The sequence below is a fragment of the Eleutherodactylus coqui genome, chromosome 10 (assembly GCF_035609145.1).
Source record: "Eleutherodactylus coqui strain aEleCoq1 chromosome 10, aEleCoq1.hap1, whole genome shotgun sequence".
Taxonomy (NCBI): domain Eukaryota; kingdom Metazoa; phylum Chordata; class Amphibia; order Anura; family Eleutherodactylidae; genus Eleutherodactylus; species Eleutherodactylus coqui.
This window is the reverse complement of record NC_089846.1, coordinates 133,554,754-133,567,733: the sequence shown is the minus strand read 5'-3', so window position 1 is coordinate 133,567,733 and position 12,980 is coordinate 133,554,754. Positions and strand designations below refer to the sequence as shown.

At 44.1% G+C, this 12,980-nt stretch overlaps 1 protein-coding gene across 1 annotated transcript in view; it reads right to left on the bottom strand.

The window, feature by feature from the left end:
• Window positions 1-7,285: 7,285 nt before the first annotated feature.
• The window catches only part of LOC136580933 (sodium- and chloride-dependent neutral and basic amino acid transporter B(0+)-like), a 38,320-nt gene continuing 32,625 nt past the window's right edge, over window positions 7,286-12,980 (bottom strand). The window contains exons 12-14 of the mRNA XM_066581869.1: window positions 12,515-12,624; window positions 10,706-10,873; window positions 7,286-8,549 (exon numbers count right to left, since the gene is read on the bottom strand). Coding sequence (XP_066437966.1) covers window positions 8,382-8,549; window positions 10,706-10,873; window positions 12,515-12,624 — 446 coding nt within the window. The 3' untranslated portion in view covers window positions 7,286-8,381. The remainder of the gene's footprint in view (window positions 8,550-10,705; window positions 10,874-12,514; window positions 12,625-12,980) is intronic.

Below are 12,980 nucleotides of genomic sequence, written 5' to 3'. Positions count from 1 at the left end.
AATTTAACACTTTAGTGGGCCCCGTGCAGAGGTGACTTCAGTACCCTGCCACAGGTATTTCTGAGTCTAAAAAAACAGCAATAAAAACCTATACTTACACACATGCTGTTGTAATGGGCTAGCCACAAGGGGTTAACACAGCATCTATGATGTCACCAGCCCAGAGTAAGCCCACCCCCTCCACAGGTATCTTCATAGTAACATAGTATGTTAGGCTAAATGAAGACAATGCCCATCTAGTTCAACTTGGTTTAACCTCCCTCTTATTGGTGCAGAGGAAGGCAAAAAAAAAAAAACAACCTGCAAACCAATTAGCTCCTATGGAGGAAAAATGTCCTTCCTGACTTCATATGGCAGTCAGAGTAATCGCTGATCAACATTTGTATCACAGAAGGGGGAAATTAAAAGCAAACATTCACTGGAAACGGCCATATACTTACTAATACAGAAGGGCAAACATGTGCCCCACCTCAACATGCGGGCATCTAAAACTGCCAAATGAGGGAGCCAGTTACACCTGTGGAGGACACCGATGAGACAGCCTCACACAGCCTCTTAATATAGAGGGGGTGGCTGCTTGGTGTATACTCATACACAGAGCAGATAGAAAGTATCAGACCATTCTGCACCATGCAGAATAGCAACATATTACTGACGATCAACATTTCAGTTCAACAAACCCACGTGAGGCCTTATATAGTGGGAGGATAATGTTCTCGTCCTTCGCCCCTATACCTCTTATAATGCATCCCAAGACTTTATTAGCTTTTGCAGCAGCTGACTGGCATTGGTTACTCCAGTTTAGTCTGCAGTCCACTAGTACCTCCAGGTCTTTTTCCATATCACTTTTCCCTAGCAGTACCCCAGTTAATGTATATTGGTGACATCCGTTTCTCCTGCCCATGTGTAGAACCTTACATTAATCAACATTGAGCTTCATTTGCCATTCCCCCCCCCAAGCCCCCAGCTTATCTCGGTCCGTTTGTAGCCGCACATTGTCCTCCGTTGTATTAATTGTCTTATATAATTTTGTATCATCTGCAAATATTGATATTTTACTCTGCAGCCCCTCTATGAGGCCGTTGATAAATATATTGAATAGATTGGGGCCTAATACTGAACCCTGTGGCCCCCCACTAGCAACGGTGCCCCAATCAGAGTATGAACCGTTTATTACGACCCTCTGCTTTCTATCATTGAGCCAATTCTTTACCCAGTTACACACGTTGTTGCCCAGTCTGAGCTTCTCATTTTATATATCAGCCTATTATGCGGCACAGTGTCAAATGCTTTAGAGGAATCCAACTATACAAGATCAATAGACTCTCCCAGGTCCAGCCTAGAGCTTACTTCATCGTAGAAGCTGATCAGATTTGTCTGACATGATCTCCCCCTCATGAACCCATGCAGGTGAGGAGTTATTCTGTTGTTTTCCTTGAAATATTCTAGGATGACGTTTCTCAGAAAACCCTCGAATATTTTTCCAATTATTGAAGTGAGACTTACCGGCCTCTAGTTACCAGGCTCACTTTTAGGCCCCTTTTTGTATATTGGAACCACATTGACAATGTGGTCTAAATATCACGTCACTTAGTTCCTTTAGAATCCTTGGATGTATTTCATCCGGGCCCAGCGATTTATCGATTTTGATCCTCTTTAACCGCTTCTGCACTTCCTCCTGTGTTAGGCATGTGATATTTAGCAGGGGGTTGTTTTATTCCTCTGCATCTCGTGTGGCATTTCCTTTTCATTTGTGAATACACTCGATAAAAAACTATTTAATAGATTTGCTTTCCCCTCCATCGTCTTCTATGGTTTCTCCTGCATTCATTGTTAGCGGGCCAGTGCCTTCAGTGCAAATCTTTTTACTGTTTACATAATTAAAACATAGTTTAGGATTATTTTTGCTTTCTTTGGCAGTCAGTCTCTCTTCCTCCTCCTTAGCAGTTTTGATCTTTTCTTTACATGATTTGTTGTTTTCCCTGTATGTTTTTAGCGCTTCTTCGCTGCCTTCTTGGTTTAGTAGTTTAAGCGCTTTCTTTTTCGTTTATTGTCCCCCTTACAGTCTTGTCGAGCCACATTGGTTTTCTTCTACTTGTAGTTCTTTTCTTTTTAAAGGGTATGAACAGCTCAAATGAGGTCATTAGGATGTTTTTAAACTTTTCCCACTTGTCCTCTGTACTGATATTTTTGAGGATGTTGTCCCAATTAATGTTACCGATAGTAGTTCTGAGCTGATCAAATTTTGCTTTACTAAAGTTTAGTTTTTTTGTCGCTCCCTGATAAGGCTTCTTATTGAATGACAGCTGGAAGTTAGTTATATTGTGGTCACTATTTCCTAAGTGTCCCTGCACCTGCACCCTCATGATTCTGTCCAGTTTGTTAGTTAATAGTAAGTCCAGAGTGGCCCTCCCTCTATTTGGCTCCCGCACAAGTTGGGTAAAGTAGTTATCTTTGATTGTTCTCAAGAACTTATCACCCTTGTGAGATTTGCAGGTTTCATCTTCCCATATTATATCTGGATAATTAAAGTCCCCCATAATAATTACTTCATTGCTGTTTAACACCAATTCTATTTGCCTTAATAATAAGATTTCAGTTTTTTTTTCTGTTGCCTTTGGTGCCTTAAAGAAAACTCCTATCAGGATTTTGTTATTTTTTTTCTTGCTGTATTTCTACCCACAGAGATTCCACAGGTTCATCACCTACACCTATGTCTTCTCGTAGCTTCAGAATTAAGTACGATTTACCATACAGACATACTCCTTCACCTTTCTGGTTTCCACAGTCTCTTCTGAAGAGATTGTAACCCTATAAATTCACCACCCAATCGCACTTATCATCAAGCCATGTTTCCGTTATTCCTACTATATCTTAATTTTTATCAGACATTCTCGCTTCAAGCTCACCCACTTTACCGATTAGACTTCTTGCATTCGTAGCCATACAATTTATACGGTGGTTGTTGTTCTTTATATTCATTTTGCTACTGATGGTACTATTGGCTGCTCTGTCAGTTCAAGCTGTATTGACCCCACCCCCTTCTCGACCCCCCTTTTCATTTCTTGGTCCCAGGTCGCTATGTACACTGTCTACCCCCCTGTTTCTAGCAGCTCTGCAAGACATAAGAGACTTGACAACTGCATCACAGGAAGATACCAAAAAGTTTGAACTGCTGTATGGGGTGCTGATACAGAGTTTGAGAAGGAATGTTATTTCTGTGCTTGGCTTGATTTTTGTAGCAAAGCAGAATGCTTCGGACATAGTCCTAGATGATTAAGCAAGCCAGCATTTGTGAAATAGGAACTTTGGGTGCTGTGTGGAGCTTACTGGTGTCACGGAGCATTGAAGGTGGCACAGCCTGTAAACAGGGTGTGGCAAGGGCGTTTCTTGCTGGGGATCTCTCGCTTCCGGATTGCCGATCTCTTGGACTGGAATGGGCACCACGCATGTAAACAAGCTCCAGGAGACTTGTATTTTTTTAAAACTGGCATCTGCTAGTATTTATTTCATAGCACCACAATCGTGTTTACAGCATACAACAATTCAGGGTGCACTACCCACAGGGTCCCCATCACTAGCCTCATATGGGCCGTCTGGAGGGTGTCCTTCTCTTTCAGACCAGGTGACAGATCCCACACTGGTCCACACCGGACCTCAGGCTCTGCGTTTCTGAAGCGGCTCCCTCATACTGCCTCTTACTGGTCCACACAGGACCTCAGGCTAGCAGCCCTTCAGCTCCACTGATCTATCACTTTACCCACCTGAGTTTGGCAGGAACTGACTTTTGTATTGTTTCCTGTCACATGCAGCCAGAATGCCTTATTAACACCCTCTACAGGCCATTCTAATACTGCTCTCCCACAGGGGATACAAATGCAGGAACAAACATGCCCTGTGAAAGCGGATTGAGTAAACGAAGATTGAGTACGAAATATTTGGAAAATAGTTTCTTCATCTTATATTCTATGAACCGTGAGTGAGGTTAACCTCCATAGAGATAGCGGGTGTGCACACTCATAGGGATTCAGTGTAAGAGGCCTGTTATATAAATCTATGTAGGAACGCCATTATTTCTAAAAGGGACATCTCTCGCAGGTCATGAGCAGAGGTAGCATATAAAAGCGAACTATAAAGGAAGGCTGCTGAGTGCGGTTTATTATACTGTTTGCAGTGAGTGGAACATCTTTCTCAGGAGTCCTATGACTTATAATCTGTTATAGAATATATCTTTGCATAATAATGTAGCACCATAGTGTGTAAGGGCGGAAAAATATGGGCGGAATTTTGTCCCCTTTTGAGTCTGTGAAAATCATGGCTGAAGATGAAAGCTTTGATTCCAATGGTTTCGTTTTCACTTGTGGTATTCTCGCGCCGTAAGTCCTTCTACATGCGAGACTCATAGCTGGGATGGAGGATTGCTACTTTCCTGAAGTAATGCGAGGCGTCTTTAACACAAAAATGCACAAAATCTATGTGTGAGAAAAAATAGGTCCTGTACGCTTAAGAGCGCTGGGTGTGAACAGTAAAAAATATGAAGACTCATAGCTTGTTCCTGCGCAATAATGCTCCGTTGCGGTGAGTGTATTTGCGCATATGTTCGTTTGTTTAAGCTCTAAATGCAATATTTACCTGTTTTATTTAGGTTCTTCACACACTGTATAAAACAGACTGGTGCATATGCAAATACGTTCGCCGCTACGGAGGGTATTAGCACACAAACCAGTGGGGGTTTTGTTTTTGGACTATTCAAACTCTGTGCTATTAGGTGTGAGTTTACAAAAAAAAGCGAAAGGAAAGGTCCTGCGCTGTCTGTAGAAAAATTACATGCAAGAAAGACAGCAAAACTGTCACGGCCGCAAACTAGGACAAAATGATGGCCGTCTGTTTAAGCCCGTAGACTCTCATTCAATGAATACTATGGTTCCTTTTACTCAGGGCTCCCCAGGGCTCGGTCACACGAGCGTTTGTAATGGGCATTTTTCCGCACGTCAAAAAATTCGCACCAGATAGAACCAATGCTTTTTAATGGCAGCGGTCACATGTGCGAATTATACATGCGGAAAAACACCTGCGGCGAAAATTATAGGACAGCGATTTGCAGAACGCATGTAACTGTGGCAAACCGGTGTTTTGTGTATGTGAAACCCCTGGATATGACCCCGACCCCATTGAGAACATATAGTGAAGATCGTGATCCTCTGTCACAGCTGTCACAAAGGAGCGCGATGTTCTCCCATTGAATTCAATGGAGCCGGCAATACAGCCGGCTCCATTGAAAGCAATGGGCTGCCGGCAAGCGCTGCAATGATTTTTCAGGGAAGGGCTTCAAATATAAGCCCTTCCCTGAAAATATCCAAAAATATAAAAAAAAAAATGTATACTCCCCTCTCTGCAGCTGCCGGGGCTCAGGTGCATCCAGACAGGTCTTCTCCTGAACTGCTCTGAGGAGTATTCAGCAGGCGGGGATTTAAAATGCTGGAAACGCTGTCACAGTGTTCAGCGATGAGGGGACTCTCCGCGGAGATGAAGAAATCCTCTGTCACAGCTGTCACAACTGTAGCAGAGGATCGCGATGTTCTCTGTATGTCAATGGGGCCGCTGCAGCTGCCGCCAGCCCCATTGACCACAGGTGAAACCCCTGGATGTGACAGCTGCAGCAGGGGTTTCACATCCAAGGAATCCCCTGCTGCAGCTGTCACAGCCGCAGCAGGGGACAGCGGGCAGAGCTCGATTTGAGCGGATAAATGCTGCTAGCAGCGTTTTTTCTGCCGTGACGCCCGCTTCGGTCACGCGAATTGTTGAACACATAACTGATGCGTTCAAAAATTAGTGCGTCAAAACGCTTGTTTGACTGCGGCCTCACACGGGTGTAGTTTGTGAGCCAAAACCAGTAGTGGAACGTGCAGAGAGAAAGTATAACGGAAATATTTGCATTTCTTCTGTATTTTAGACCCGCTCCTGGTTTTGGCTCACAAAATGCAGATGTGTGAAGGAGCCCCCAGACAGATAAATGGTTAAAATGAGCGCCGACCGCTGATATAACCGAGAGTTTTAACAAAGACTTGCTTTATGTGGTACAATAATGGTATTTTTGCCATAATCACCATCGCATGTCGATTTTAATAAAATTTTACTAAGAATAAAAATAAACTGAATCAAATAATTCATGTTGCAAATTCCATGCAATAAGAGGCAAATATTACGCTTCTCACAAACACGAGGCATTCATTGCATCAAAGCTCTTCTCATAAAAATTGCAGAAATGTAAACAAATGTAACATCTTACATACTATGCTATATACAAACTCTTATCTTACAATACGATAGGCTCCAAACACTGCTTCTCCAGCTCCCCCAAGACTGCCATGAACATCGAATGGCCGTTGGTCAGCTGACATTCACGGAGCATTTAGTCTGATCTGACTCATCCCAAAATGAAAAACCAAATCACCGCAAAATACATTCTCATTTTGATTGCAGATGTATCTCAGTAATTCTTCACTGGTTCTCAGGACTGTGCATAGAATGTAGGCATCTCCAAAATTGTAATAGGGCCAGTGGTTTGGTTCTAGCTTAGATTGACCCTATGTATCAACGGGTGATGTAAACCTACACGGAGCCTCCACCTTACTAGGTACAGTAGTGGAGAAATTGACCTAAATTACGATGTTCTTCAACATGTTATAGGAAAATGTGATCAATGGGCAGATCCTTCAGCCAAGGCTGAGGGTTGTGTGATGGCATGAACTAATACCTAGTGAGAGGCCATTTTTATGTTTGACTTGGGTATCTCTTCCTCCTATTTGCTAATTTCTTTTTAGATAAGTTCCTTGACTTCTACTATAGTCATACAATTCTAAGTCCTAGTGCATGTGTTCTGCCATGATGAGATATAATCCATCAGCTTTGTGTAAGATGTCAGTGTCAATTGTCAGAAAGCCTCTTTCTCATTGAATCACTATGATGGAATTATACAGTTTGGACAATATGGCAGCATGGTGATACAAAGATACAAAATGTGTCTATCATACAGGGAAATTCAAAAAGAAGAGTGCAAAGGTTTAGCTGATTGATGCATACATGGACATGCAACAGCCAGAATGTCATGAAAAGGTTGAAGAATAGAGATGAGCGAGTATACTCGCTAAGGCACATTACTCGAGTGAGTAGTGCCTTAGCCGAGTATCTCCCGCTCGTCTCTAAAGATTCGGGGGCTGTGGGGGGGGGGGGGAGGAACGGAGGGGAGATCTCTCTCTCCCTCTCTCCCTCTCTCCCCCCTGCGCCCCGCCGCAACTCACCTGTCACCCGCGCCGGTCCCCGAATCTTTAGAGACGAGCGGGGAGATACTCGGCTAAGGGACTACTCGCTCGAGTAATGTGCCTTAGTGAGTATACTCGCTCATCTCTACCGGTAACCTTACTATACATGCATGTTGGGAGTCTATCTTTGACTACTTGAGAATACCAGGAAGGCCTCTCTGACTACACATATATGTTGGGAACCTCATTCTGACTACACCTGAATGCCAAGAGTCCCTCTCAGATATTTGATTTTTTCTCTAATTTCATAGGCAACTATTTTGCAATATCTTAAGTAGTGAATGGTGCCTCAATGTTATTCCTATACCTTGACTTAGACCTTTATCAGTAGTAACTTGTTTTTACATGGCTTTCCTGCTATTCCTTGTACTTAACTCTACTTTAGCCACAGCTCTTACTTTCAGGAAGGAAAAGGGCGCTGCTGCTCATTATGAAAAATCCACCCAAAAGAGGAGTAAAGTAGCTTAAAGTTACTTGGCCCAAATGCAAAGTCTCTTCCAGCTGGGTGGACTGTTCTATCTGTACCCCTCTAAGTTAGGCCACCATACCCGAACACATACAATATAATAATATTAAGACACCATTGCTACCATTCATATTAATACATGGCATCACATGAATAATGTTGAAGCAAACGCTACTTTTTCATATAACGTCTGTGCCAATGATAAAACCATTGGGTAGGTTGGCTCTTATCAAACACTGATGGTGAAGAAGTCTCCATAGACAGCAATGCACCACTGCCTACTGCTTAACTCATTGGATGAGCTGCCTGAAATACTTCTCCTGTGGCTGGTTCCAAAGAAGAGACATCATTTTGGTGAGGAGATGACCTGTTTGCAATGGAAGGTTGCAGCAGAAAAAGTTTATGAACCCCTGCTGTATAGTAAAAATACAAAAATATCATCTGAAAAGCAAGGCAGAGTATTCTATAAAATCTGTGTTCCACAAGTCTTTGTATGGCTGATGACACAGTCCTAATTTGTATAAAAACCTCTAGTAGTCCATCGGTCCATTGTGCACATAATGCTTTGGCTTTGGAGTGTTCCTTTTTTTAGTTTAGGAAAAGGCTCTGTTGTCGTAGCCTCCCAGGCCTCCTTCTATCGTGGGGATCTCTAGACCACTGGAAACTCTCTGAATATCACCAGTATTTTTGTATTTTCCAAACCGATGCTTTTCCAAAGCGGGTCCCCAGTCTGAAGTTGGAGAGCAAATCTTTCGAAAACGCTGTTGAGAAATTGAGAGATTATTCGATGATGAAGCTCAAGACCCATTTACACAGGCCAATGATTGGACATAGTTATTAACCCAAATATTTGCTTTCCTCATCATTGGCCTACGTGAATATACATACAACAAGTCAACAGGCAAAAAATGGTCACATCTCAGCAGCACATCTGCATTCTGTATGTAGTCTGCAGTCGACTGTTGATGACTTGTGCTGATGATAGGTCATCAGCAATACTAAAAGTCCTAGAGAACCCCATTAATATGCTGCCCTTAAATAGGCTAGCATACTTAGCTGACAGATCCACTTTGAGGCCTCGTTCACATGAGCATTATTTTGCACATGTGTATGTGTGCAAAAAAAAACAAAACGCTGCACGGATGTGCAAAATAACGCATGAACGAAGGTCCATGCCCATTGCTTTTAATGGGGCCGCCACTGCTGCAGGGACCCCATTGAAAGCAATAGGATGCCGGCAACTACTGCAGTGATTTTCGGAGAAGGGCTTTACATATAAGCCCTTCCCTGAAAATCATCCCTATCATTTGTAAAAAATATATATATATATTTAAACTCACCTCTCTACCTCTGTCGGGGCTCACCGCATCTAGCCACTTGGCTCTCCTGCACTGTACTGAAGCTCTTTCAGCGGTGTCTGATTGGCTGAGCGCTCCGCCAATCAGAGGCAGTGCTCAGCCATTCATTGAATGACAGCTGAGCGCTGCCTGTGATTCGTCACAGTGCTCAGCCAATCAGAGGCAGCTCTCAGCTATTTATTGAATTTAATGAATGGCTGAGCACTGTCTGTAATTGGCTGAGCGCTCAGCCAATCAGACACAGCTCTTTCCCTGCTGAAAGAGCTTCAGAGCACTGCATGGGGACCAAGCGGCTAGATGCGCCTAAGCCTTGACAGTGCCGGAGAGGTGAGTATATATTTTTTTTACACAAGCTAGGGATGATTTTTCAGGGAAGGGCTTATATTTAAAGCCCTTCCCCCGAAAATCACTGCAGCAGCGGCGGCCCCATTGAAAGCAATGGGAGAACATCACGATCCTTTGCCACGGCTGTGACAGCTGTGGTAGGGGGTTCTTTACTCCCCACAGGGAGTCTTCTTGTCACTGAACACTATGACAGTGCTGTCACAATGTTCAGTGATGAGGGAACTCACCGCGAGGTATATATATGCGCAGCGCGGACCTTCCCGGCATGCGGATGTCCTCTCTTTTGCAGGTGCGCGAATTTGCATGGACAGACATGTGAACACACCTTTGGAAACCAATGGTTCTAATAGACACGCTATTTCATATGCAGATAGGTGCGCGCAAAACAACACGCGTGTGAACGAGGCCTAAGGCTGTGTTGCTAATTTGAGGCGGATTTTACTGCAGATTTTAGTGCAGATCTGAAGCAGATTTTACTCTTTCAATTAAATTAAAATGGAAAGGGGGAAAACTGCTGCAGATCTGCAATACAATCTGCAGCAAATCAGCTATGTATGACCGCTGCCTAGGACTGCATCAGCTGAGTGGATTATGAGTGTTTATTGACCCAAATTTAGAGAATAGGTCATGAATGGTACATCACTGGGGTCTGCCAATCGGGTCCCCGTCGATCAGCTGACCCTTCAGCTCCGGTATCAGTGGGGGGGGGGGGGGTGGACGTCCACATTGGTGGTCAAGGCTGCAAGTGTTACAAACGGCTTCAAAGTTGTCTATTACATCTCCAGCTCCAACCCCGATGATGATGTCTGGCCCCCTGCATTAACAGTGGGCCAGAGGATCAGCTGATCGGTGGGGATCCTGAGGATAGGTCATCCATAGAAAAAAGTGAGAAAACCCCTTTAATGCATACTCTGCTGTTAGAACAGAATATCAGCAGCTTCCTCAAAAATATTGTGCTTAGCTCTCTGCAAATAGTTAACACTAGATTATAATTCTCAGTCTAGATGTAGCAGAGCCGAATCCGTCAGTGAATTCTTTTAATAAGCAAGGATAGAGTTCTAGGGAAAAACTGGAGACAAATCATCATTATGTTGAGATGAGAAGTGCCAAACGACAAATCCACCTCTGCTGCATCAACACAGGGAGCGGGACCAGGAAAATGTGCGGCTTCAGGTATAAATGTAAACTGCTTCTGGATGTAGGTAATGACTTACCTGCCAAAGTGTTCCTTCACCTCTGCACATCTTTATTATAGCCAGTATGGGGATCCAAATGATGCAGAAGATGATCATGCACCAACCGAGGGCGACTCCCCAGGGGGGGTACTCTACGTTATCGAGCGTCGGCGAGGTGAATGTGATCAGCGACCAGATGAGGATGGCCTGTGGAAGGAGTGAGGGGACAAAGATAAATGTCTGCTAAGCTGTGAGAAAGGCCATTTTCAGCCGAAACACATCTAGTGGTTTTATCTGTGTGCCCCACCAAGTGATAAACGACACACAGCGATCAACAGTGTTTTTTTCACTGACGTTATGCGCCATTTACTCGTAACGATTATCGCTCGAAATTCATTCAACCGAATAGATTTGAGGTTTAATCGTGCAGCATAAATGCAAAAAAAAAAATAAATCGCTCAGTATTTGTTCGCAGGTTCTGATCATTGACCTTCAGTCGGCATAAAAACCATCGCTGGCTTCTTGTGACGTTGGGATGTGAAATTGCCTTTGTAACTTGCATATGTTCTGTGTTGTGTCCGTGACCAGACATGTACAAGTTACCATATTACAAGGCAATTTCAGATCTCTATAACACGCTGCTGACCCCCTAACACAAATTTAGAGAACATAAGGCTGGGTTTACACACAGCGGATTCCTGGCGGAAATCTTGTGGTTTGGGTTTTGAAGCAGCCTGGCTGCACGCTCCTCAGCTGTGGCCGGCGCTCCCATACAGGAGAGCACGACCGCAGCGGAAGAAGAAAAAAAATGAACATGCTGCGGCCGGTGAATCTGCGCCGCAGCGCCGACTTCTGCCGGCTTTGCTGTGGTGGATTCGCCGTTCTGTGTCGACGAGATTTCTGAGAAATCTCGTTCACATGGTTGTCTAATCCTGGGATTAGCGGTCACAGGCGGATTTGCCACGGCGAAATTCCGGATGGAATTTCCGCGGCAAATCCGCCCAGTGTGAACCCAGCCTAAAACTTCCACATCCCTTATCAGCAGACTATTTACGGGTTTACTCCTCTACTCATCTTATACTGGTATTAGTTTAAGTGCAAATGAATCATTCCATGTCTGTGCCTTCTCATATGTATGCATGTTTCTTCAGATCCTGAAGCAGAACCCTGCGTTGGTTTGAAAGCTCGCTGTGACATCCTGTATATTTGTTAGCTATTAACCCTTTGCGATCTATTTTTGGATTCAGGGTTTCCTAGAGGGCTTACTCTTTCTGCCATTATACAATGGCCATCTGCTGGCTAGAGCCAGTACTGCAGTATGGGACATGTTGAAGAGGCCCCCTGATAGCAGAGTGGCCAGTAATCTACAGTGATAATACCCTGCCGGACATCTTCTGACATCGGAGCTGTACAGCCTTCAATCAGAATGTCTTTAGACGTCAGACAGTGGATTAGAAAGGGTCAGAAGGTATCATATCTCTAAGACTACTTGGTTTCTCTTGTTCGGTACAATCGCATTTTGCTCTACTGGCGACATCGGACCAAACATTATTTGTTTTACCCCATTCAGAAGAACAGAGTTCATATCTGTGCGGCTCCCAGTACAGAAATCTCACGTGATTTTATTGCCCCTGTGAAGCCGCCTATCGCTCACTTCAGTCTCTCTTTTAGGCTAAATTCACATGGTGGGGGGTGCGATATGGGGGCTGGGATTCATGGCCCCCTACCACGCTCGCCCCTGTGAAGTCAGCCTTATATCTCTCTTATTTCTCTTATCTCTGTCTCTTTCTATCTATCGCTCTCTTATCTCTCCATCCATCCAGATACTTTTGTAGCAGTTGGACTTACAGTCAGCAGAAGAGGAGTGATGCCGAACCAGCAGATCCTCCACCAGAGCCAGAAGTACCAGGTTTTCTGTCCAATCATCATTTCAATATCTTCGATGAAGCGGTTGCCGCCTTTACGTGGGAAGAAGGAAACAATCTTCGTGATTCTGTATTCTACTCCTCGCGGTACGATAACCAGCAGACGTACTTCAGCAAATTTCTCAACTCACTTATAATACCATTTTGCCTCCAAAAAGTCTCAATTTTGATGCAAATGGGGTTTAGTGCAAAACATGGTGATTTTTTTGTGTCTGTTTAGGTTTGAATAGTGGGCGGGGCTTATTGGAAGGCGTGCGGACTGCGGCGACCTGGCAAATTACTAGCCTGGACGCCACAGCTAGCATAAATGATAGTGAATATCCACGCCAGTAGAGGGTCCGCACACGGGACCCCCAGGGATGGGGCTCATTTATTACAAGATCTCTGCA